This window comes from Anopheles nili, chromosome 2 (assembly GCF_943737925.1).
Source record: "Anopheles nili chromosome 2, idAnoNiliSN_F5_01, whole genome shotgun sequence".
Classification (NCBI taxonomy): Eukaryota; Metazoa; Arthropoda; class Insecta; order Diptera; family Culicidae; genus Anopheles; species Anopheles nili.
In genome coordinates, this window is record NC_071291.1 from 73,956,751 (window position 1) to 73,982,190 (window position 25,440).

At 49.1% G+C, this 25,440-nt stretch overlaps 4 protein-coding genes across 4 annotated transcripts; 2 read left to right on the forward strand and 2 right to left on the reverse strand.

Moving 5' to 3' along the window:
• The first annotated feature begins 1,144 nt into the window (after window positions 1–1,144).
• LOC128730147 (uncharacterized) lies at window positions 1,145–7,584 on the forward strand. Its single transcript, XM_053823180.1, has 11 exons — window positions 1,145–2,001; window positions 3,237–3,539; window positions 3,626–3,968; window positions 4,036–4,287; window positions 4,445–4,576; window positions 5,014–5,449; window positions 5,522–5,555; window positions 5,964–6,204; window positions 6,272–6,355; window positions 6,875–7,249; window positions 7,343–7,584. Exons 1-11 carry the CDS (start codon window positions 1,145–1,147, stop codon window positions 7,559–7,561), a joined length of 3,276 nt encoding a protein of 1,091 aa, XP_053679155.1. The 3' UTR covers window positions 7,562–7,584.
• A 655-nt stretch (window positions 7,585–8,239) lies between these two features.
• On the forward strand, window positions 8,240–11,956 carry LOC128730148 (uncharacterized). Its single transcript, XM_053823181.1, has 7 exons — window positions 8,240–8,679; window positions 9,224–9,343; window positions 9,505–10,342; window positions 10,410–10,834; window positions 10,907–11,144; window positions 11,211–11,294; window positions 11,369–11,956. Exons 1-7 carry the CDS (start codon window positions 8,240–8,242, stop codon window positions 11,954–11,956), a joined length of 2,733 nt encoding a protein of 910 aa, XP_053679156.1.
• A 63-nt stretch (window positions 11,957–12,019) lies between these two features.
• On the reverse strand, window positions 12,020–15,970 carry LOC128731742 (WD repeat-containing protein 35). Its single transcript, XM_053824875.1, has 6 exons — window positions 15,947–15,970; window positions 15,559–15,849; window positions 14,924–15,493; window positions 14,458–14,860; window positions 14,291–14,394; window positions 12,020–14,215 (listed from the first exon to the last, which is right to left on the reverse strand). The coding sequence occupies exons 1-6, from the start codon at window positions 15,968–15,970 to the stop codon at window positions 12,020–12,022; spliced, it is 3,588 nt and encodes a 1,195-aa protein (XP_053680850.1).
• Window positions 15,971–23,533: 7,563 nt separating this feature from the next.
• On the reverse strand, window positions 23,534–24,788 carry LOC128720538 (protein yippee-like). The gene is made up of 4 exons (XM_053814212.1): window positions 24,753–24,788; window positions 23,861–24,078; window positions 23,691–23,799; window positions 23,534–23,623 (listed from the first exon to the last, which is right to left on the reverse strand). The coding sequence occupies exons 1-4, from the start codon at window positions 24,786–24,788 to the stop codon at window positions 23,534–23,536; spliced, it is 453 nt and encodes a 150-aa protein (XP_053670187.1).
• Between the last annotated feature and the right edge of the window lie 652 nt (window positions 24,789–25,440).

The window sequence follows — 25,440 nt, forward strand, 5'->3', positions numbered from 1 at the left end:
TAACATCGCCTCCTACGTCATCGTCAAGCGATCATTATCAGACGATCTTCATGCGCTCGATTGCGCAAGATCACGTTCTACAATAGCCGCACGTGTTCTCTCGCGTGGCCAGATGCACTTGTTACTTTTCGGCAGTAGTTCGAGCCAGAGATGTACCACCGTTTGGAGGTCGAAACCGCGCACGCATGATAACGATCGTACGGGTCGTGTGTACGTCAGCTTTGCTCACGTCTACAGGCCTGGTAATAGGCCGTATGGTGGAAAGGTGAAAAAAGCTCGCACGACCCATCCGTAATAGGAGCTAACGCACACCGACGGACAGGTATGTGCTGACACCCTAATCGGGGGTGACCGTTTAACTGACTCACGGAGCCCCACAGTGTCGTTCGTTCTGCTCCAGTGTCCAGTACGCGTGCCGGTGTAGCTCCTCCGCGTTTTCGGGCGTAAAATTAAGTGAAGAGAAAGAGCGAAAATAACACGCACGAAAAACTGTAGTAACATTGCGTTTTCCCCACTAACGAGCTGAGGGTGGAAAGGTGAAAACTTCACAGCAGGAAGTGAAGATCGACTTCGATCGACGGGAAGATGTTAGTGATCATCAGCAACGGCTCTACCGCGATGGTGCCCGCAAACGTCATGATGCACTAGAGCTCCACCACGCTGCACAGCTGCGATCGAGTTCGAGAGAGAGAGAAACACTCCCCCACAGCCAAGTTATCACAAGCCCACTTATGTCCAAAGTCAGCTTCCTCATCGCACGGGCACGTCAGTCCGTCGGGCGAGTAGCTTGAATTTCCGCGAACAGAAAACCGTGCCAGCAATCTTTTTCTCGCTCCCAAACCACCCCCTTGCGACCGTTCGAGTGTGTGTGTGTGTGAGAGAGTGAGTGTCCGGCATGCGTTTAAGTGCCCCAGACGCGAAGCGATAAGCGATAGCGCGAATAAACACACAAAAAAAAGCCCACCCCCATACCGTGCATGTGTGATAAAACAAAGGAGTGAGTGAGTAGTGAGAAAGTGGCCCATTTCAGCTCACCACGGGTGAGAAGTTGAGCGCGAGTAGAAGACGTAAACGCGGCCGGGCGTAGTTAAGCGTGTTCGCGCTTTCGTTTCGCGGTTTCATCGACGCTCGAGAAGGGGTAGCAATGTACCACCACAGTGACGACGAAAACGATTCGGTTGGCGAGCAACAGCAGCAGCAGCAGCAGCAGCAGCAGCAATCGATCGCACGGTCGAAGAAGCAGACGCACTTGAAGGCGAACGTGGCCGGTGATCGAGTGTCGTGTGACAGTGGCATCTCGGTTGAGGATCCAGCACTAACAGCGACCTCCAGCGTGTCCTCGGTGACACGTCGCCCGAAGGACACCGGTGGTGGGTTGTCCCACGTTCGCCGGTTGATGCAGCTGTTCGAGAACCTTTCGCACGAGGAGCTGCGCCAGGAACGTGCGCACGACCCAGAGGTCATGTCCTCAACCGTGATCGCACATCATCCACCCTGGGAGTTGCTGCGGGAGATGTCGGAAGAAGGCCAACTACCCTCACCGGAAGTGTCCGATCAACCAACGGTGGCTCTCTTGCGAGCTGTTCCGTGCCAGGTAGTGCAATGCCCAGCAGAGCTGGTAGTGACCGAGGAAAGTGAAAATCCGACCGCGGAAGTTGAAAACCACAGTGAGGTGGAAATTGCACAAGACGCATTAGCACCGTCCGAAAACGAAGCGGCCGATCGCGTAATGGCGCTGGGAGTGAGATCGAGTGCGCGCGTGAGTCAGGGTGGTGTGGCCGGGGGCCGGAAAAGGCTCAGTCGCCGTCGAACGGCACAGCCGGACCCGTTGGTGGCCGCTGGTGGTGGTGCACGAGTGCTCAGCTACGGTAGTGATAAGATAGACGAAACCGACTATTACGGGTACGACGACGACGAGTTCGATACTAGCGAGGATGAGCCGGATGGTATGGAGACGAACAAGGAGCATCACACCAACGACGAAGAAGCTAGCGCAGGAAGGTAGGTTCGCTTTCGAACAGCAAACAGTGTGCTGAAAGAGTCAAGAACAATACTCTAGTTTCGTGGAGTTCCACACACAACGCAAACATAAACCACCCCCGGGGAAGGTTGGATCTGATAGCGCTTATCAGTTCGTATCGGTGCAACGGATCTGAAGTGGGCTTAGAGCGGACCTAGGCGAAAAGACCTAGGCTTTTGGAACCTCATTTATCGGCTAGACGATGGTGAATGAAATAAAAGGTTGTCAACTTGACGTTGCTTTCGTCTAACTAGCTTGCTTTCCATCGGCTACTTTGATGGAAAACATTCTGTCAAATCTGGGCCGTCTTTAAGGACATTTTCCCTTTCACTTTAAATGGCTACCGTTAAAGGTACACGAGCGAAACAGCGTCGTCGACCCCGTACCGGAAGCGACGAATGAAAACCGGCACTGGGTTGTAAAAACGGTGCGACCTCGAACCCGACGACGCTGCAGTTATGCAATTGAGACAATATGCTCGTATATACCCCCCAGTGCATATACGCGAGTGCGCTTTTATCAGCGCCAGCATGAATAATGCATAAAGAGGTTGGTCGAGTTCTTGGAAATGGTGAGAGACAGAACACGCAGAACGGCGTCGATGCGGGAAGACAACACTCCCACAACGCGGTTTGCTTGCGAACACGCGGAACAAAACGATCTATCCATCCCTTGCGATCTGTCTGCAGCGATCAGGTTTGAAACGATTGAGAAACTAGCTGCATTAAATCGGACACGCAAGCACGCACGCGGTACACAAGAACGAACCGTAGCGTGATTCATCGAGGTTCTTTAGTCTGGGAGCAGCCGGACCTTTCTCTCGCTTTTTCTCTCGTTTTCCGGCAGTTCCATTACTGGAGTTCCCCAGCTGGGCAGCTTAGGACCGGCGTTTATGTTGCTTACCAATATTTGCAAACATTATACGGTTCAAGGGGCAACAAATCATAATACGCACAAAAACATACATGACACATTCCACAGTTGATAACAGAACGTATTTTTAAACGCGCTCTGATTTATTTCGGATTATTTATTTTCCGAATTATTTATTTCGGATTATTTATTTTTATTATTTCGCTGTTTGCCCTTATCAAAGCCCACGTGAGGAAGCAGAGTACGTTCCAAACAAGAATTTTGTTAGTTTTTGCCGGGGAAAGTCCATCCTAGCAACTAAACCCTAATCATACTCGCTAAATAACTCGCACAATAATCACAGCGTGCAGACAAACCGCTCTAACGCTTTTAACCATGGCTCTACTACTGCTGCTGCTGCTGACGCTATGTTTGATGTTTCCAGCGAGGGTGAGTTTGGCGAAAGAGCACCTCTAAAGGCGACTGAAGACCTAGGCCCCATCTCGGAGGCACACAACGTGCACGTTCCGGGGGTCACCGGCGAGTTCGGCGATTCTGGAGCGCCATACTACGGTGAAGATGACGAGTTCAGCAGCAGTTCGTTCGACAGTGACTCAGACGATGGATACGCGGTGCGACCGGATTCGGATAGTTCCCTCAAAACGGCGTTAGTATACGGGGCGGCATTCGTACCTTTGGACGTTCGGGGATGTTTCCCTCAAGCTTTACCACATTATCGTTGCGCAATTCCAGCCGCGTAACGAGCATCCTGCAGGAACTGCTGGCAAACGAGGCGGCCTACGTGCAGACGCTTGGGCGCGGCATCGAGAACTACGTCGGGTTTATGGGCGGTAGGGACATGCCACCGGGGCTACGCGGTCAGAAGTTCCACATCTTCGGTAACATCGAGAAGATCCACAGCCTGCACCAGAACCAGTTCCTACCGATGCTCGAAAGCAACCGGGCCAGCATTGCCGGGATCGCGGAAACGTTCATTCGGTTTCTCGAGAGTGACAAGTTCTACTGCTACATCATGTTCGCGCTCAACCGACCAAAGTCGGAGCGGATATGCAACCGGAACCTGGACTTCTTTCAGGTAGCGTAGACACAGGAACATTTCTGTGCCCATCGATCGCAACTCTAACCCGTGTTCGTTACTACAGCGCCGTCAGTTGGAGGTTGGCGATATGCTTGGACTGAACAGCTTCCTGCTGTCACCGATCCAGCGGCTGCCTCGGTACAAGCTGCTGCTGGCCGAGATCAACAAGGAGATCCTCAAGCAGCTGGAGGACACACTGCTCGACTCGGTGAAGGACGAAATCGCAACCCTTTGCAAGGCGGAAAAACGCCTCGAGCGGTTCATCGACATCGTGAACGAGGCGATGAGCATCAACGACATACAGGAGTGCTACGAGGTGCGTATGGTGCGTTGCTGAAGGGGGTTTGCCCTTTCCAGCAGGACCCGTGGGGCTTCCACACAGGGAAAACAGGGAAGCGGTGCGTGCGTGCGTATGTGTGTGTGTGTGTGTTTGTGTTAAATTGGCACGATTTTACCTGGCTTGTACCACGCAGGGACCTAACTGTGTGCAGACGGAGCTGATGAATCAATACCTCGCGATAAATCTCTTCGGCCCAGGGCTAAACGCACCGATGGTGCTGATCCTGCGCACCCACAAGGATCACAATCCGGCCAAACGAAAACCCGTGAGTGGAGCACCGCGCAACACGCCTCTTCCACCCCCGCGAGACGTGCGTGTGTGCGCGTGTGTGTGTATTTGTGTGTGTCTTTCGAACTCATATCTTCTCTGGTGCTTCGGGAGCACATCGCGACTCATACCGGTGTACAAATTCCAAGGCTCATGGAAGGAACTAACACGCACGAAGCTCACTTCGAGATAGAGAGAGAGAGAGAGAGAGAGAGAGAGAGAGTGTGTTTGACTATCGGGTGACAGGATGGAAGAAGAGGGTTCGCGGTGATGGATACTAACCCACTCACTACGCACTGAGGGCTCACCGGGTTCACTAGGGTTGTGGGCTCCAAACGACGACACCTTTCACCTGCAAAGCTGGCATCCAAATCCCTTTCCATCGCGAAGTATTCTCCATCTCACACACTCGCATCACCCCACGCACCATTCCAGATAAACCTCTTCAGCCAGGGCAAGTTCCGGAAGATGTTCGAGGTGGACATCTACGACTGGGATCACCGGAGGCGCTATCCGGCGAAGATCTTCCTGTTCGAACGGAGCGCGATCTACACGGAGAAGGTGAGGGACCATCTCGAGTATCGGGGCCGGTACGACGAGTCCGAGGTTGGCATACACAACGAGAACCGCAACAAGGTGTACTTGTACGCGCGGAAGCGTGGCCTCCAGGAGATCGAGGTGATATGCGGTGATTTGAACGAAGCTCAGCGCCTCTCACATCACGTCGAGCGCATGATGCAGGACTTTGCGGTGAATGAGCGTGATCGTGTCAACACCCTCGTGCGGCCCCGGATACCTAGTGTGATGACGCTTAATCGGAGGTCCACCATCACCAGCTCAACGTCCTCCATCAGCACCGTCAACAGCATGCGTAAGTGCCAAAGCGAACTGCCGACCGTTGAAGGACTCTGTTATGTTTCTCTTGGCTGCGATCTCTTTCCAGGTGACAGTTACGAATCGAGCTCGCAAACTACCTGGTACGTTAGCTTGTAGAAGCACGCTTCGGTTGGGTTCTGTCTGTACTCGTCAATACCCAAACTCCCACTGTAAATACCCCTAGATTAAGGCTCAGTATGCTATAAGTGTCCATCCCCGTCCGGCTGGAGCTCTCGTGGCGAGGATTGCAAATAAAATCAGACTCACGATCGGAAAAGGGGTTGTTTTTCGTCCTTAAGTTTGATCTTGGCTATCGCTTCACGTACTCGTGTGTGAGTGTTCATAAATGTCTGTGTTGTGGTCCGTCCCAATATTGAATATGATCTCTGCGCTGTTGATGAATTTGGAACGCCAGGAAGCTTTCCCACAGCCCTGGTGTTGGAGGAACAGCCTGAATGAACCTCTCTAAAGGAAAGGCATATTTAAACATCTCTTGAGGGCGCTTACAGGAGCACCGACAAGCCGATCGCACAGCTGGCGACCATGCAGAAAAATTTCTGCCGCATAATGGCCGCAAACCGGCGGCACTACTTCAACGAGCTGCCGGTAGAGCTGGCATCGAAAGTGGATGATTTCATGCGCGCGTACGACCGCATCTTGCAGGTGCACACAAAGCGGCTTTACACGGACTTGTCACGACCCGACACCACCATCGACGAGGTGTGTGAAATGTTCATCGAATACTTTAAGGTACGTTTTGATGAGGGCAAGTTGCACGTGCAGAACACGGCTCTGAGATGTTTGGCGTTCTTCGCAGGATGGCGTATTCGATGTGTACAACGATTACATTCGGCTCTTTAAACCAGCCGCGGAGGTGCTGAAAAACATACACAAAGTGTCGGTAAGTAAACCTTCTAGACGTGGATTTCTAATTATGTGAATACTATAGCACTAAAATACACAAAATGCTTACTGTTTTCAAAATAATACTCCATTCTCCGTTTGAGTTGTAAAAATTTGAAATGTATGAAATAATTCAACCACGTTGTGAAATGTTTCATCGCATACAATTAGTTTTCCATGTACAACAAAAGGTCGTCGTATAACAGTTGGAAAAATCATACCGTTATTTTGAATAATACGATGTTTTGACCATTTATCAAGCCTACAATTGCACTGCTTTCCTCGTAAACGTGCTTAACGCCGGTAATTGATATGTAACAACAAACCATATTTCATATCACGCAGCACATGCCGATAAGCAATACTTGGGAGCATCCATCATACTCGTACATCAAGCGTACGTAATCAATTACGCTCTTTTATGGCCTGATAATACACCGGTTTACTTTACCGCAGACTGGTTAGTGTTTTCCGTTGCCTGCAGTGCTAATATCTCTCAACAAACTTTCAATTGCAGCGCTCCAGTATCAGCGACAGCATGGTCGCCCAAACAATGGATGAGTTTACGTTCCTGTGCGTGCAGCACTGGAGCAAACTGGAGCACTTCTTTCAAGCGCTCGTCGTGCAAATTGCGGACAAGCTAAACGCTGACAGCATGGAAAACCAGGACCTATTCCGGAAGCTCGCCTACATCGAGGTGCAGGTTGCTGGCTTTCGTAAGCAGCTGTTTCAAAACTACCGGCTGTTTAACATGGACGTGAATGTTACCCCCGACATGCTGGGACTGGTCGTCTACTCCGACCGCGTGAAGTACGACAACGAAACGATTAGCTCCCACCGAGTGCTGCTCTGCGATCGTGCGGTTGTTTGCGTGAAATTCCGTTTCGCAAGGGTAAGAGACCCTTCCAGCGGTCAATCGCATCGGCTAGGCAGTAAATATTTTTCAACAAAAAAATCCTCACCAAACACGCTCTCACTTTCGCAGGAATTCGGGCGGCAAACGGAAAAGTACACAGGGCTCGCCTTTGTCGATCGTTTCAGCCGGAACAGGAAAGCTTCAAACGTACGCATCAGCAAGAAGTCCGAGGTGCGCTTGAACGTGCTGCAAAACGAACTTAAACACGCGATCGACTTCGGCAACACGGCCAACCGGGACAAGTTCTACGGCCAATACAGCACCGTTTTCGCCCGTCAGACCCAATAAGCAACCTCTGAGCGCAAGCGCTGAACACGTACCGGTAGCATTATGACCCTTTAAATAAATGCAGTTAATAAAAAAAACACTCGCACGTATTATTCACACCCGATTTCCGAAATCAGCCGAGCGTGAAATTCTTTTCCCTCCCTTAGGTCAATGCGCCACATTCCACAAGCCCACTTTCTCTTCACTGAAAAGCACGTACCACAAAGCAGCGGGGATTTCCTTCGTTCAGGCTAATGCGATCCGGAAGAGTTATCGCTGCGAAAAAGTTCTGTCAACAGGCGGCGAATAAATTATCATTCGATACCTTTCAAAACACCCACGCCGAAACAACACCGCTTGCGATAGCTGCAGTTAAATTCCGTTCCGGCACGATAAGACCCCCTGCCCCAAGCGCTGGACTTCGAAGTTTGATACGATGCTCGATAACGGTCAGTTGGCTACGAGTCTTCCGATCGAACGGGTGCGCATTTCCCTGGGCCATCTGCCTGTAGCGTAGTGCCACTCGAGAAGTCGCGAATAGTTCACGTTTCGTGTCCCGTCCGGGTGTGAATCAATGCGTTATCTAATCAATTTGTGGCACGACGAGTAGGCCGTGCAAGGGTGCTTTCCTATTGTGTTCGATTGTCTCATCTGTCAAATTCGATCCAAGTAGTCCTTGGTGAGATTTCATCCGATAAAATGAACCCGCAACGTCCTTCGATTCGGCCACCGGTGCCACCGAAACCGAAGCTTCCCATTGCCGTCTCTAGTCGGGATCTGCGGGACAGTGGTATTTCCGTTTCCGAGGATCCAACGACGGCACCCGTGACAGTGAAGCGTGCTGCTGAATGCGAAATTTCACCAACAGACATCCCCGGTGGAGTGCGTCAATTAGCGAGTAGGTTCGAAACGATCGCTCTACGTCAAAGCAGCCCAAAACCACCGGAACTGCCGAAGGTGGATATTCCTCGTGTGCGAAAACCTTCCAACGGTCTGTTGCCGCAGCAGCTGCAAACGAAGATCGAGAGCAAATCCATCCTGGGTTCACAACCCGCGTGGCATCATAACATCGATCCGAATGAGCTGGCTTTGCGGACAAATGTCCCGGAGGAAAGGATATACGATGCCGTTTGTCAAAGGTAGGTACTCGAAGACAGCGACACACAAAACCACCGCCCAAGTATCGAGCGTGAGTCATAAGTGTAAATATCGAAAGGCCCCCACGGTTTGCAATTATTCGACCTTGCGATAACCGATAAGATGGAACGGATAGATAAGCTACCATTGAGTTCGGAGGGAGAAAATCAAAGGATTAGTGTGAATGCCCATGTTTTCTCTTAATCTAATGACTCACGTCCCAAATCGGCAGTCTTGGATATGGCCGCGTCCATTTAAAGCGAAGGGTATGGCGATGTTTGCGTTTTCAAAAGGCTATAAATAATTGCCAAGTTGGAAAATTCCGTCAAGTGGTTGGGACGGTTCGAGATTGTGGTCGATATCAGTGCTAACCGTTAGACGCTGCGCTTCTCTCGCTTTTATTTCCAAGCGAGAGAGAGAGAGAGACGGAGAGAAAGAGAGAAAGAGAAAGACAGAACGTGAACGATTAAAGTGACCAATAACGCAACATCTGCCACCTCTCAATAACGTGTACCTCCTTCCCTTTTGCACCTACTTCCGTGACAGCGATAGCCCTTCTGAGCGCCAAAATGGCGATCCAGAATCGCGTGCCGAGTTTGACGAACCACTGTACAAAGAATTAAACGATCCGACCTTAACAGATGGCTATTCTTCGTTTGAGTCATCGTGAGTAAAGCCGAAAAGCTTGCTTGTTTTGTTGGCGTTAGCTTTGGCTGTGCTTGGTGGTGCTCCTTGCTTTGCCTTGCAGTTGGTTGCGGGTTCCCCGTGCAATTTACACCATCCCAAATGTCAAACAGAATTTAGATTAGCCTTCTCTCCTATCCTAGCTCGGACCAAGAGGAAGTAGAAAAACCGGTGGACCATCCCACCGCCCAAAATCACAGTTCGCCTTCTCCAACTCCCGAAGAACACCTTCCGATTGCTACACCTGCTCCAGCACCAGCAACGGGCGATCACATTAGGAAGGTGATCGATGAGTTGATCGAGAAAGAGCAGAAGTACATCGAAACCCTTGAACTTGGAATCCAGAACTACATTCCCGTGATGTACTCTCAAAACCTCCCGGCGGCGCTGCGTGGACAGCGGAACATCATCTTCATCAACCTGGAGGACATCCTGCGCATGCATCGTGACCACCTGCTGCTTGATCTGCGGCGGGTCGCAAACACCTTCTCGACGACTCGAGGCGATCGGATGGCGGGAAACATTGCAGAAGTGTTCCTGGAGTACATCGAAAGCGATCGGTTCTATTGTTACGTTCAGTACGCAATGCATCACCCAGAATCGGAGAAGCTGCAACTCCGGTACAAGGATTACTTTCTCAAGATTCAGCACGACCTTAACGATAAGCTGGGGTTGAATAGTTTGCTGCTGCAACCGATCCAGCGGTTGCCACGGTACAAGCTGCTGTTAAACGAAATGGTCAAAGATGCGCTCAAAGACGGTGACGGCAAGCGAACCATGAACCGGCTAACAGCACTGTTGTGCAAGGTGGACAAGCGACTGAGCATTCTGATCGATCGCGTCAATCAGGCGATCAACGTGCACGATATTCACCAGTGCAGTGGCAGCAGTTCAACCTCAGCTCCGACGCACAATTCGGATCTTCCGCTGACGCTTATACTGCAACCGGAAGGCAATCGCGATCCTGCGCGAGATACACCGGTAAGGCACGGGAAATCGATCCTACAGCCACATTGTTCTAACGTTGTTACCTCCTCACACCACACAGATCAACCTGCTGTACCAGGGCAAGTTCCAGCGGCTCTTTCTGGTGGACATTTATGAGGCGACCGTGCGATGGAAGTACACCGGGAAGCTGTTCGTGTTCGAAAGGCTGCTAGTGTACGCGGAAGTATTTCGCGATCGGTTGGAATATCGTGGCCATTACACCGACAATGAGGTGTGCTACCTGGAGGAGGGCAGAAACCGCCTCATCCTTTACGCGGGTGCACGAGGTGCCCAGGAAATCGTCATACAGTCAGATACGAACACGGAGCTGCAACCGCTTCTCGCGTTACTCCAAACGATGACTAAGGCTGTGATATATGAGTCAACGTCGGGAGAAACTTGTGCGTCTATGTACGTGCCTGATAGCGAGGAGGAAGAGCTATCGACCGTCAGCGGAACGGCTGAAAGTTGTTCGACTGAAAATTGGTAATCAAGCAAGCAGAATACACCAAAATCTGTCGATCAAATCTCATTAATCAACTGTCTTTACTCTTCCAGGGATGATCACCGGTTAACTACCGCCTTGATTGAAGCTCAGCAACAGTTCCTTGAGGTGTTGGTAGCAAATCGACGCTTTTATCTCGACACACTCAGCGTTGAGTTGAAAGGTAAGCTGACGACATTTATCGGCGCATTCGAAGCTATTATGAATCTGCACCGGATGATTCTGCAAGAACTGATGGTTCCACCCACAAGTCCGGATACCGTGTGCCGTTGTTTTGACCGTTATCTCAGGGTAAGCCGATTAGACGACAACAAAATATCGAGACAAACCACAATTAACGGGACTTTGTTCTTACAGGCTGAGGTTCTTGACCCCTACTTCGAATACGTCCGTGAGTTCCGCAAAGCGATGAAGTGGATTCAACACCGCCAAACAGCATCGGTAAGTGGACGAGGGTGCTACCTGGTCTATGCCTTATTTTGGTTGGCTTACTTGATGCTCTGCTTTATTCGTAGAACTTCCATAGTCGTGTCGCCGCAACGGTGGAACAGTTCACGTTTCTGTGCATAGAGCACCTGCAGGAGTTTAGCCGCTACTTCGATGTTCTAATTGTGAAGTACTCGGAGGACAGCTCACTAAACATCCCCATCGACAAGGAACTATTCCAGCGGCTCGCGTACGTGCTGGTGCGGTTGAACTCTTACCGGGCCAATCTAACACTCAACTACGATCTTTTCCTCATCGATGAACGGGCACCAAACTGTGGGTTGGTGTGCTTTAACGATCGTGCGAAAGTCGTCAAACCATTGCGTGACACGGAAGCCGGTCCGTGTCGCTTGTTTGTGTGTGAACGTGCTGCGATATGCGTGAAGGTGCAGGACATTCCCGAGCACGGTCGGCAGGTGGAGCGATTCGTCCAGGTCCTGTTCCTCGACCCATTCGGAGGCCGTGGAGCACCGATGCGAATGCGCAAAAGCAAGCGACGCTCCGAAAGGCTAAACTTTCACATCGATGGACACAAGTTTCGGATTGATTTCGATGGCCCACAGAACCAGGCTAAATTCTACACCAACTATATCAACCGGTACACAATGATTTATTGAACAACACCCATGTCTTATAGCTAGCATTTAATCATCTATCTCGTCCTCTGGCGTGAACAAAACCTAAAGCCCGATCGCACCCTTGGCTGGTGCTATTTGCCGATGACACAACGGGCATGTCTTGCGGCCGTGAATCTCAAGCGGGTTCGCTAGATGGTAGCACCCGGTGCACTGCCAGGCAGCGGTCGGGTTAGTCAACGGCTGACCGGACGCTACACACGGTGGAAAACGCCCGCTACAGTTGGGACACATCGTGCAGTAGTCAGCGACCGGTGTCTCGCACGTCGAACAGGTCATGTGCTTCATCTTGCCATCCTGCGGCTCGTGGCGGGAAAAGATGTCCACGGCCAGTTCCTCATAACGCAGCCTTCGATCATCGGAAATTTGCTCCAAAGACTCCAGCTTGATGAAGGCCTTCGAGCACGTCCCGAAGGATCGATCGGCGCAACTGGCGAGTGCTAGTAACCCGTACACCGACTCAACCTCCAGCACGTCGTCGTAGTCGCGTAGTCGAAGCGCTGTCACAACGGCAGTATGTGGGAGTCCAGATCGGAGTTGGCGCTGAGCTAGCAACATATAGTGGTACGCTTCCGCCCGATGCCATATCTGATCGATCAACATCGAATCCTCGGGACTGAGCTGGGACAGGATAACCGCTCGACTGCCGGCCGCCTGCATGCTTATCTGCTTCTCGATATGCTCCTCTGCCAGCATCCCAGACAACACGTACAGTTGCTTGATTCGTACGAAGTCAGATCGCTTCTCGACCTCCGCCTCAGCCATTTTCATGAGTAGTCGTGCCGCATCTAGATAGCGGCCACCTTTACGCTGCATCTCGATCGCTTCCGGTAGTTTGCCCTCCTCCAGCAGTTGAGCCGCATGCTTGCTGAGCAGCGTGTTGATTTGCGGCATCTTGTACTTCTGTGCCAGCTCAACCGCTAGCCCCCACTGGCGAAGACCGATGCAAGCCGATACGGCCGATTTGACATCACCGAGCTTAAGGTATGCCGCGACCGATTGCTCGTACATCCCAACCGTAGCTAACTGTTGGCCCAACTTCGCCAAGTGAGGACTCTTCTCCGGTAGCCGATGCATGCAACCGACCAGCTCATCGTACTGCTCGAGCGCGTACAAAGCATCCATCAGACCCTCGGTGTAGTGCGCCTTCTCGTAGTACTCCTTGGCGCTATCCCAGGCCCGCATGCTCATGTAGTGGTGTCCGATCTCGCGCCACGCGTTCTCCATCTGCTGATCAGAGATCCCCGGACCCAGCCGGTACAGCTGCACCGTGCGAAACCAATCGCACAGCGTCTGCCGGAGTCGAATAGCGCAATCCCTTCGGTCTACGTCCAGGTACAGCTTTTCAGCCTCATCGAACTCGCCGAAGAATGCGCAAATCTCCGCCCGCTGTAGCGCCTCCAGCTGGATCGTCTTAAGCCGCTTAATCAGCTGAATGCCCGGGTAGTTGCTACATCGCACGAACGCCGACTCAGCCGTGTCAAGGTCGAGCTTCTTAAGCGACGCTTCCGCCAGCAAACGCCACAACCTTGGATGGGGATTATCTTCGATGAACTGTTTCGCTTCGGTGATTCCAACATGCGCCAGTAGATCCTCCGTGTCACGCAGCGACTTCACTCGCAGCTGTAGCAGGTGTTCCTTGGTGTTTGGCATTGCGCCACCTTTCACGATATCGTCCAGCAGAACGCCGGTGATTTCGAGCTCCTCGAAGTTGCAGATGTACCCCGAGCAGGTGATCGGTTCCTCAGGATCAGCCCCTCGGAAGATGTACATGCGCGTTTTCTCCATAATCGCCAGCAGCTGCGGATTATCACGAGCCCAACAGATCGCCCACACATCCTTACGCTCGATGTGAGGCATCGTCGAGGCCGGATCTACCTCGCTCGTATCGTCACGCAGCGTTAACGTCGTCAGGACACCATTGCAGTCGATCATGGCGGCACGGGTCGAGTTGCAGTTGATCGCTAGTTTGTAGCTGCGCGTCTGCAAGTAGTGTCGATTACGCAACACCAAATGTGGCAGCGTGTACTCGTGAATGAGACCACTCTCACGACCCACCAGTAACAGGTTCTCCGAGGAAGCCACGCAGCAGATCGGATCCAGACTCGGGTCGACCTTTGGTGGGATCTCGTTGGCCACCTTCGAGTCGAGATCGTTCAGCACCTCCAGTGCAGGCGTATCGTCGATGTGGTACTTGCGATCGCCTTTAATCTTTAGATTCGCATGCAGCGTTGAAGCACCCTAAAAGCAAACGACAGAAGCCACCCAATGGTCAGTTAAAACGTCCAATCAGAGCGCGACCAATCAGAGACCTACCTTCGGTGTGTGATAATGCCAGAGCATAAAATGGTCCTTTGACGCTAGGATCACGTGCGTTGAGTTCATGGTGATAAACTCTGGTCGTATGTCAGTGTACTTTGCTGAAATGATCATAAAGGACTGTTAGCTCTTCGTCGCGATCCAGCACACTTCGATATACTCACAATCCACCGTGGTGCTGATGGAATTGCAAACAAGCAGCTGGTACATTAGATCCTTGCTTTTGCCCTCGCTGACAACACTAAACTCCTTCCCGGTCATGCGCGTTTCGACTGCGAGCACGCAGTGGTCTACCGACGCAGCCATCGACATCATCGAGTCGATTTGTTTCGTATAGCACTGATTAGCGTTCGTATCCCAGAACGTTACCGTGTCGACGTTGCCATCTCCACCACCAACGGTCGATTCTTGGTAGCAAACAGTGCGATTAAAGTAGCACCAGTTATAATCCGGCCGGATGTTGGCAAAGTAAATGAACGAATCCACCGACAGTGCAATCCGAAGGGATTTTCCTTCCCAAGACAGAGACGTTATCTCTTTGCCCGGGATTTTCAACGTGCGGATGTGCTGCAAATCGAAAGCGTGCCCAATGAAACATCGATCGTAACTTTCAAGTTTACTTATCCTTACCACACCGTACGGGGAGTAAAAAAGCACCTGGCTGCTGTCCTTGTCGCTGCTGAGATTCGACTTAATGCCACACACGGCCAAGATCGTGCCGTCGTGGTTCCACATGCACGAGATCGCCTGCAGTCCCGTGTCCACTATGACGGGTGTGTCATCGTTCTCGTTGCGCATCAGCTGCATGCGGCCGTTTTCGTAGCAAATCGCCAGCACAGGCCTGCTCGGGGAGTTACCTCGATGAAACCAGCACAATCCAACCACCGTCATGCTTTTAGCTGGCGTTAAATAGACGCACTGGATCTGCAGCTTCATCACGAACACACCCTGGTTGTCGTACAGGTGTACTTCGCCGTTCTTGATGCTGAAGAGTAGTAGCCGCCCGTCTGGGCTCCACTGAACGCCCGTAAGCGCGACGTTCTTAAGATCCTTGCCCCAGATGCGGTTCCCATCAACCGAACCGACGATCACCGTACCGTCTTCGTACACGATGCAAATCTTCTGGCCATCACTTGTCCAAGCCATACCCTTCACGGTGGATTTTTTGCGATCGTTCGTCATCTCCTCGTACCATGAGCCCTAACGGAAGGATGAGACGGTTCAGAACAACGGTATTTTTTTTCTCCGCCCATCACACTACACACCTTGTACAGCATCCAAACCATGATCATGCCATCCTTGTCGGAGGATGTCAGCTTCTGCTGGGATTCGTTCCATGTAACCACCTGGATGGCGGATTTGTGTCCCTCGAGGGTCTGGTTCATGGACAAGTTGCTCGCCTGCAGGGCTTTGCCTGGTTGTGCCGACACGGCCGAACTGCTGGCCTGTTCGAGCTTCAACACCTTCAGCAGCCCATCCTCGCCACCGACAGCCACGTAGCCTTGCTCCTTATTCCAAGCGATGCAGTTCAACCGCGTGTTGTTTGGGATGGCAATCTAGATAGGGTGTTTTGGAATGGTGAGCGATGTAATGTCATTACAGAAACCCGTTACGGGAACGAACGGTAATTGGTGAACAGACGGAAAACCTTACCTTCTTGCTGAGATAAATAAACATTCTGAACGCGCGAATTTCCACTATGCAACGAAAAGGCTCACACACGCGAAACACTTGCAAACCATCGGAAGGAAGCTGTTTTTCAGCATCGAATTTTCCACACCTTTTCCCACGAAAAACGTCAGTCTACCCGAGGTAAGGTGAAAAACCAGAATAACCGTTGCTTCAGCGACCTGTTTTGTGCCGAGGCGCAGGTTGCCATGGCGATGCGTTTTGACGTTTACGGTTCCGCGTGCCGTCGACTGTACACACACAACCGCCCCGACAATGACTGCAGGTGGCTTGTTTGTAAACAAAGTGGCCCTTCGCAGCGTACGCACGCACACCTGTTGATTCGGACCCTTGCACCCCTTTGCGTTAGGGGATGAAAAGATGAAGCAGCACCAAACGAAGCCACAAACACAAAGAATTACGCGGAAGGAATTTTGTAAATTAGACTTTTCCTTTATTTTATCTTATATTATTATCATGTTTTCATTAAATTGATTAGTTAATGCAATAAACGTTGTTATGTTGTCTTAAGTCCGGGCGTCAAACCCTCTACCTTCACATCCTCGCTCTTTCTTCTTCGGTGGCTAAAATGGTCTCGTTTCTAAGCGGCTGTATGACTGTTATGTTTTTTTTTCTTTTGCAAATGTATTTGGTTGCTCTCGTACGCGAGTCCCTTTCCGAAATTCACTCCTAAACTCCTGTCTGCTTTTTCCGCACATTGTATTTGTTCTAACTAGGATTGACGCTTCCCGTTGATGCTAATGCGTGCAACGGCATTCGGCGCATGCGCTTCCGCTACGATCAAGATGGTGATCGTTCCTGTTTAACTCTTTCATAATGTCACGTAAATAATACTTTCTGTTTATCGACGCTTCACCCAGGATACGTTCGCTGGCGAGCTTACTTCAGACCGCGCGACTGATCGCGTCGCCGGTCAAGTGAAATAGGAAATGCAAATTGGGTTATATTAAGGGTATTCTCTCTCCCCATTCTTTGGTAGATTCCAAATAGTTCAAACAACGCATCCTACTCGAATGACGCTCACGTTGGGTCACGGGGGGTCGGGGAACTCGTAATACTTCAGTAGCTACGTTTGTGTCGATCCGATCGATCAGTTGTCTTCAAATTGGATGAGTTTTTCCGCACATCACGCTTCCATCCCTTCGCAATTGCGTGTCCGTTTTTCGCCGTGATTTGTCTCGCATTCAAAAATTCCAACGATTCCAGTAGTCAGCCGCCTGTTCCCGAGCACTCGTTTTTTTCGCCACAGAAAATGCACATACAAAAGTAGTTTTCCATGCCTCTCGCTTCGCTCCATTCGGCTTATTTTCTTGTCTATTGATTTATGGTACTTTTTTCTATAGCCTTTTCCTATTGCCTTTCTGGATCTCGCTTGATGTGAAACAAATTGTTGTAGAAAAATAGAATAAAAACTCTTTTGCTTCTTCGGTTTCAAGTGTAAGTGATTTTGTTTCTTTCAGCTGTTTCCGCCTCTCTAATGCTCACTCTTTGCTTGCTTCTACTTGTTTTGCTACTCTTTTTCCGTCCTCGTTCGGTGTAAATATGTTTCTTCTATCGCGGTTTCGCTTCTATCTTGTTTAGTAGTTCGGCCAAATGAATTTAAAACTCTCTCTCGCTCACTTTCTGTTCCAATATCGTGCTTTTTTCCCCATCTCATCCTCCGATATAATCACTATGTTTCTTTGAGTATTTTTTGTTGTTGGTCATTTGTGGCTAGATGCGTGGGTGTGTAAAAAGTAAATTTCAGTTCCACGAAATATTTCACTAAAATCGTCCTTGACATGGGATTTTCCATTGCTTTGTTTACCGTGTATGAGTGTATGAGAGTGTTTTCTCCTTTTCTTCACAAGTGAATAGGGCACGAGATCGTGTTTAGAGTAAAATAATCGCTCCTTGTTTGGTTCAGTTTTTCAGATTGTAGTTTGTTATTGGGTGTTACATGTTACTTCCATATAGATTTTATATCCCTATCCCATTTCTAAATTGACTTTTCCGACCTAATATGCCGTGCGCCGTGGAGCAAGCGAACGCAACTCGGAGAACCCCAAAACCACCCGGTCCAGGCACCAACTCACCCCTGCGAGTGCGCTTCAAAACCACCCCCATAACGTGCGATTATACGACCACCTCCCACTGGCTGGCCACTGGAATATCGATCGATCGTTATCCGTTTTCCCGATCCGACGGAGGACCACTAACATACAGACACGCACACACAAAACACACTGACAATCATAAATCGATGAATCGCTACGAGCTATCGCTATTATTGGGAATATTATTATTATCATGCGACTCCACCGGCACCCTCGCAGATGCCGGGAACAAACGTATCAAGCGAATGTGCCCATTTTCCTTTCCATGGGCTACTTCGATCGTAGCGGTATGCTTGATTTTAGCTTATTTTTTTTAAAGTTCATTCTACTTCGCTTACTTTGATAACTTCGTTTGCATCATGTGCAGCACCACCGGGATTGATTCGTCGCCTCAGTTTCTTCATCTTCTAAATTAGTCAAAGTTGTCTCTCTCTTGCTCTCGCTCTCTTTCGTGTCCTTGTCTTCATTCAGTTTCTTCTTGAAATATCACAATTTTCCACCACAATAACCGTGTGTTGTGCAAGCAACATTCCTGCATTACGCACTTCATGTATTTTTATATAGATTGAACAAAGATTAACCGTCTTTCCAAGGGTTTAGAATACAATTCTGTAGGCTAGTGAGCCAACTGATTTCGACCATCTTTTCATAAAAAAAAAACAAGTGTAACTAAAAACAGGATTATTTGGAGCTTAAAAATGCAATCCATAAAAGACTCATTTCTTCCAACTATTTTTACGCTTCGAATTCATTTTTCTAGCAACGTTTTGCAAAATTTTCGATATTTTTCTTTGTCATAATGATTATCGCTAGCCTATCACGATCGCGAAAGCTATACTCCCTTTTGGTTCTAACGTTAATTCGTGTGTTTTTAGTTTATCAAAAGAGGAGACAAGTAGGAAAACAACATCCATGCCACGGAGCTAGGTCCTGAACGAAGTGTATGTCCTTCTACTTGCTCTTCGTTAGGCTAGGAAATTCGATTACGCTACGGTGAATACGTCGGTGATAATGCAAGGGAATGTGGGAGGGAATACGGGAGTTTTTGGGTGGCACGACGAAGCACAACTACAGCGGACGCTGATGCAGGACGACGAGAACGATGACGGACGACGTATAAACAGCGACTACGGACGTATGGACGAAGATACGTGGCCTTAATTACCCTTTTCTTTGACTAATAGCACCGCGTGGCCATCGACGGACCAAAACGCGTGCTCCAAACTGTTGCAAAAACTACCGATTATGCAAAATTGTAGCAAGTTCCTACGCGATATGAGATAGTGTCGCTTTATGGTATGATTAGTACGATTATGAGTAACTCTTGCGCGTTATGAATGACATCACTTGTTCTATCAATACTGTGTCTGTTTGAACAAAACAAAAACGACACATTTGAAATGCAAAATGAATAAAAAATTATACAAAAGAATACAAACTCAACAAGAATATGAGCAAAAAAACCGAAATCTTAAACTAAAAAAATAAATCAAATGCTCGAAAATGAGCTATACTAAACCACTCCAACAGGTTTTATGTAACCATAGGACATGTTACATAATGACAAAGCAAACATATAAACCTAGCTAAAAAAAACAAAAGAAAAACAAAACAAACGCAGAAAAAGAATATAAAACATAATTTGACAATTACTGAAACAGTTAAGATTTTATTTGATAGTTTTTTTTTAAATTTTTCTCCGAGTTTTCTCTTACTATCTCTTCCACGATTCGCTTCACTTTTTCTCCGCCCCCTTCCTCTCTCACACTCTCGCTAACTCTCTCGCTCTCTCAATCTATCTTGCTTATTCGCATCGCAGTATCAACATATTATCTAGTAATTACCTCGTTTGTATATATCTCTTACAGCCTACACAGTGTATAAAGTAATTATTCTGTAGTTATTTTACGTGTGTGTCGTGTGTATTTTTTTCGTCTCCGATTTTCTATACCGTTTTTTGCTTATTCTACTGTTGTTTATTTATTTTTATCATCATTTCTTCTCTTTAGCGTATAGTTTCGATCACTTCAGTTTAATCTTTTTTTTCATTATCGTATTACATAGAACATGTAATCGGTTTACGCTACGTTGAATTCTATTGCCGTTCCATTTTCCATTCCATTCACCTTTCTTACTTCTCGTTCATGACATGCACACCCACTCGACGAACACCGAATAGTAGGAAATACGAACATATGAAACCGACAAGGGAACGTTGCCTTAAACACAACACAGCGAGATACTCGTCTGTGCGGTTTTGAGTGTTCTAACCAGCAATCGAGCTTAAAATTAACTTACGAAAACGATTTCTCTGGCGGTGGTGGTAATGGGAATGAGAAGGATCCTTTCATACAAAACGAAACACAAAATACATGGACATGAAAACCGACACATTGAGCAAAAAGGAGTACATCGTCGTACCGCCTCATGCATCGCCCATCGGCCGTTACCATGTGCAAACTTATTCTACTTTAGCCGGCGTATTGTACGGCACACATCACACTATCGTTCTTCTACCTTTGTTTGTCCGACTCCATGGGGGAAAAGAAATAACTAGGAATTGCATTGCAGTTTGCTACGTACTCTCTCTCTCCCTCTCTCTCTATTTCTCTACCATAACCTCCTGATCCACTTCTTCTGCTGCTCGATCGCCCCATTGCCTGATCTAAAATTTATATCAACCGCCTTAAAGTCATGTTTTCACTCACATACAGCCACATACATCATCACACCGATTCACGCGTCGCTCGCACAATCACATTATTCAAATCACTATCGAAAAGGCTACACTCTCGATCTCGCACATCCACATCCGAAATAACCTGCAGGACAAACCTAACGAATGCAAAAACGATCTAGACCTACCTACTGCTGGAAAAGCTTTCGCCGTGGGACTGAAAATTGGAAAATCACCAAAACAAAGCATCATGGAATAAACGGTTACAGGCAATGTCAGTCAATCTGCCGGTGGTTTGATCAAATTTGGAAATATCGTCTACGACAAACTAACAATCATGTTGTTATACAATTTTTTGGTAAATTTATACCACTGCTTCAGGGCCGATCAAAAAAACAAAATCGATCGCCAACGTATGCTTTCAGCTAGCGCACACCTTCATTTTTTCCAAGGTTCATCCACGATCGACGTTGGATGCATCAACATCTCTCAACCTGCCAGAAAGCCTGTCTTTCTTACAAAAAAAAGTATCAACACTTCAGGATCACGCTTCGTCAGACCGATCTGTTCGATCGATCGGCCTGGCCAAAATCGGAGTTCTGTGTTGCCTGAGCTACCCATATTCTCAACTAGGCGAAGGCTGGTTGATTTCGCACGGGTAAGACACGGGTGAGTTGTGTTCGTTTATACACACACACAGCTCATCCCTATTGAATCGGGTTTATTGGCAGTAGTTTGCATCATTATGTTTTCGATCCTGCCCGTCGACTACACCAGTTTACGAGGGTATCTGTCTCCGCGCTACGTTTGACGTTGGGTTTGTTCGCTTCAACAATGGAGGGGATGCAAATGTTTAACACCTTGAGTTCTGCCAACCGCAGGCAGTATCTACTCGTCCCAGCCCTTGCAACTAACTACTGTGGATCTGGTTGCTACAATGTGGACAGATTGTGGCTATGTTTAGTTGCATTGCTACGATTTGCTGTTTTGCTTGACTGTTGAATGTTTATAAGGATTCCTCCACCCAGCCCGCACTTGTGTTTTGATCTGAAGATACTTCTCCTACGTTTTACGTCATACAAAACATAATAAAATTAACCTATAACTACTAGATCACATTCGCTATCGAAAGTAAGGGGGATCCCCGTGAAGGGTTTCATGAACCAAAACATTCCGCACGACAGAAAAGCTGCTGTTCCTCGAGCCGCAGCAAACCGTACGATTCGCACCTTCAATCACACTCAAAACCCTCTTACATTCCGTTCGCTGTCTCGCTCTTTCTCTTTCTCACTTTGCTTGCGCACTCTTCCTAAGGATCTGTGGATTAATTTTTGGTTGCATCCTGCGATTTTATGAACGTTTTATATCCCTTCGATCACCCTTCGTTTTCGTCGTTCTACTTTTTTTTTACTTTTGCAGCACTGGGAAGGATGGGAGGATGTAGTTAAATTTTGATTATTTGATTTTTGCTATCATTTTCTGTTCTGCTCTTTCTCTCTCTCTCTCTTTCTTTTCACATGTCACAGATCGAATCCTTATGCGTTCCGCAATCACACTTCGCTCGCACATACGCTCGCACATTCAATTTTTCGGCGGTTCACACCTGCGGCATTACTGCTGGCCGGTTTCCGCATTGCGTATGGGTTGCTGATTTTTTTTTTAACTAAAGCTTATCTTAAATCGCGCGCACTTCGCTCTGTGTGTATGTGTATAATTCGACTAAAATACGCCGAGTGTTGCTCGATTTCCTCCCGGCTTGTAGTAGTACTCCTTCGCTTTATATTGTTTCCCGGATCTGCCCTACCCTGCTCCTATTTGGGGTTGCCCCGTGTTAAATGTTAAATGATTTTTCTCTCTCACACACGAGTTCACCTAAATCTAATATCACTCTCGCTTCCGCAAACACACCACACCCCACTCGGCCAGACACACGGTCCACGCATACTACCTAACACTTCGTCTGCTTTCTACTAAAAATCCGATCTTGCATTGAAATTCTTGCCAATTATTCGTTAACCGCCCCTCTTTCGTAGTGTGTCTCACCTACATTGCAACATTCTGTCTACAGCCTCTGCGAGCCAGGACGAAATCCGGGCACACCGGAGCACATTCCGAGCATGTTTGAATTGGAAAGGAAACAGAGAAACCACTCCTGGGCGACAGGCAGAGTTTAGTTATCACGCTCGACCTTCCAAAAAACGCAAGGGCAGTTGATGAATTGGGGTACACGCCACACGGTATCCCGGGGAATTCAACGTGGTGGGATAAAAGTAAACGATTCCTTTTTGCTTCTTCAGCTATCCGCTATCTGCGCATTATAAAACTCTTACGGATTGCTACGCGTTAATACGGAAGGGTGGCAAAAACACACGAACGAAACTATACGGCTATGAACCTAAACGAAATGATAAGGTACGCACAGATTGGTATATTGCGAAAGTTGCTTCCGTAAACTAAAATGACGGGTGGGACACTACACGGTTGTCCCTCTCTGACTTCTATTCACGCGTCCCTCACTTTAACTCTCTCTTTCCCTCACCAGCTAGCAGCCCGGACAGAGAGGACCCCGGAGTGGTCCTGAAACGAATCCTGAACGGTTGGTCTTGGCGGCTCGTGGGGAGCCTGGCGGTTGAAGTTGGCTGGACCGGGCGGGCGACAACGGCGACGCACTGGTGGCGGCGGTGGCGGTTTCGTACGGGGCTAGTTGATTGCCGACGAGCTGCCACCGCTGCTACTGCTGTTGCTGTTGGTTCTGGTGCGCCGCGCCGGCGACGCAAATCAATCCCACCCATTCTCTTTAATCATGTGCGCCAGCTCAATGATGTACTTGCCCTCCTTGTACTTCTGGCTCGATTCGAACGCATGCTCCTGTGGAAGAACGAACGATCAGTGATCTGCCGTTAGCCGGAGTGTGAATGGAGCCTTTTTCACTTACATATTTCCACCCGAGCGGCGTCTTGCAGCATTCGCAGTAGATATCGGCCACGGCGTGTAATCCCGTCAGCAGGACACGTTCCTCGGCTTGGCCACAGGCTACGTTAACCCTGGAAGGTATGATACCGATTAGCATATCACAAAGTACTACCGCAACCGTGAGCTACTTACACCGAGTTGAACAGATACGCCCGTCCCTGGCTGCCCTGGAACGATTTCGATATAAGCTCATCGTGACTAGCTAGGTGTGCCCGGCAGTGGACACAGGAGTACGTTCGATTCGTCGGCGGCAGGTAGGCTTGGAATGTCTTCACCATGTTGCCACTTCCGGACGATGAAGATGACGCCGATGATGATTGCCCGTTCGCGTGCCCTCCGTTGGCCGCCTCCTGAAGGGGACAGTAAGAACACAGTCCGTCATAGCAAACGATTATCGACACCTTCCCTAGAGGTCCTACTATCTAGCGTACAACACAGTACAGGGAGCGTCACATGCACGGAACAAGACAAGGTATTCTACGGGGATAGGGCTGCAACTACTACGCCAAAGGTAATAAATGAAGGAGAACTCAAAAGCCGCTATAGCTGCGGACGCGAGCATGAGCGAATTGCGCGCGGCTCGTACCTGGGTAGGATCGTTTTCTTGATTGGATTCCAGGCCGGAAACGGTACGGGTAACCGGTGCGTGCGCGAAAATTGGACCCACCGCAGGTGAACGCTCGTCGCTTCCGACGTCGAACGTCGGTTTGGAGGCGCTGTTGGTCGCTTACTCGCTCAAAGTCCACCAAACCCTGTGATCCTCGACCCGGATTATTCTCCTGCACCGAATGATTCGTGTTTTCGCACGGTTAGAGGTTGGTAGGCCACACAGAGATACAGAAGTGTTAATGAGGTGTTAAGGATATACCGGAAGACGGTTAGGGTGGTAAAAAGGTATGATTTTGAGGTTATGAACCCATGAGCATTACACACCGTACGTAGGTTGGCGGCTCTATTGGAACACTGTGGAACACACTCCAAAGAACTGTGGTAAGGAAACTTTTCTAAAGTTATGGATAACTACCTGGAATATTAGATCGAACAGGAACGTTATTCGCATTCGACTCCTGCCTGGAACGGTTGGCAGGATGCAATAGGATGACCGCGGGTCGTACCAGACGCCCGCAAATTTCGTGACACGTTCGATCCGATCACGAACACTCGTAGGAACGCGCGGTTGGACGCTTCCAATTCCCCCACTCGTACTGTCTTTCTCTGTCTCCGGGTATATCGCGCCCGGTTCACTCGCTACCCGGTTAAAGCTGACACCCGTCCAGTCAAGCACACGGAGAAGGATCGACTCGTTTTGCTAGCTGAACTGCAAACCGGCTGCGACAACACCGTCTCTAGGCAACGCTCGGCCAGCGTACACTACGATCGACATAAAAATCGGCGAAATGTCAAACGCGCGCCAACGTCAAACCCGTGAGGACGATTTGCTCGAAATGCCCCGAAAAACACGCAACCGGGTCGATAGATTTAGCGCACAGTAAAAACCTCGTTCGTTTTTACTCAGTTTCGCTTAAAACTTGCTCATCACCCGGCTCACGGGCGGTTGTATGGCTGCTGGCGTTGCTACTTTGTTGCTGATAAAGCTTCTGCGCCGTGCGGGAAATCTGCAATGAAAGGAAGCGGGAAAGATGTTTAGTGAAACCGGGCCAGGATTACAACTGACGCACGTCGTCCTTATGTCGTCTTATGACGCCGCACTC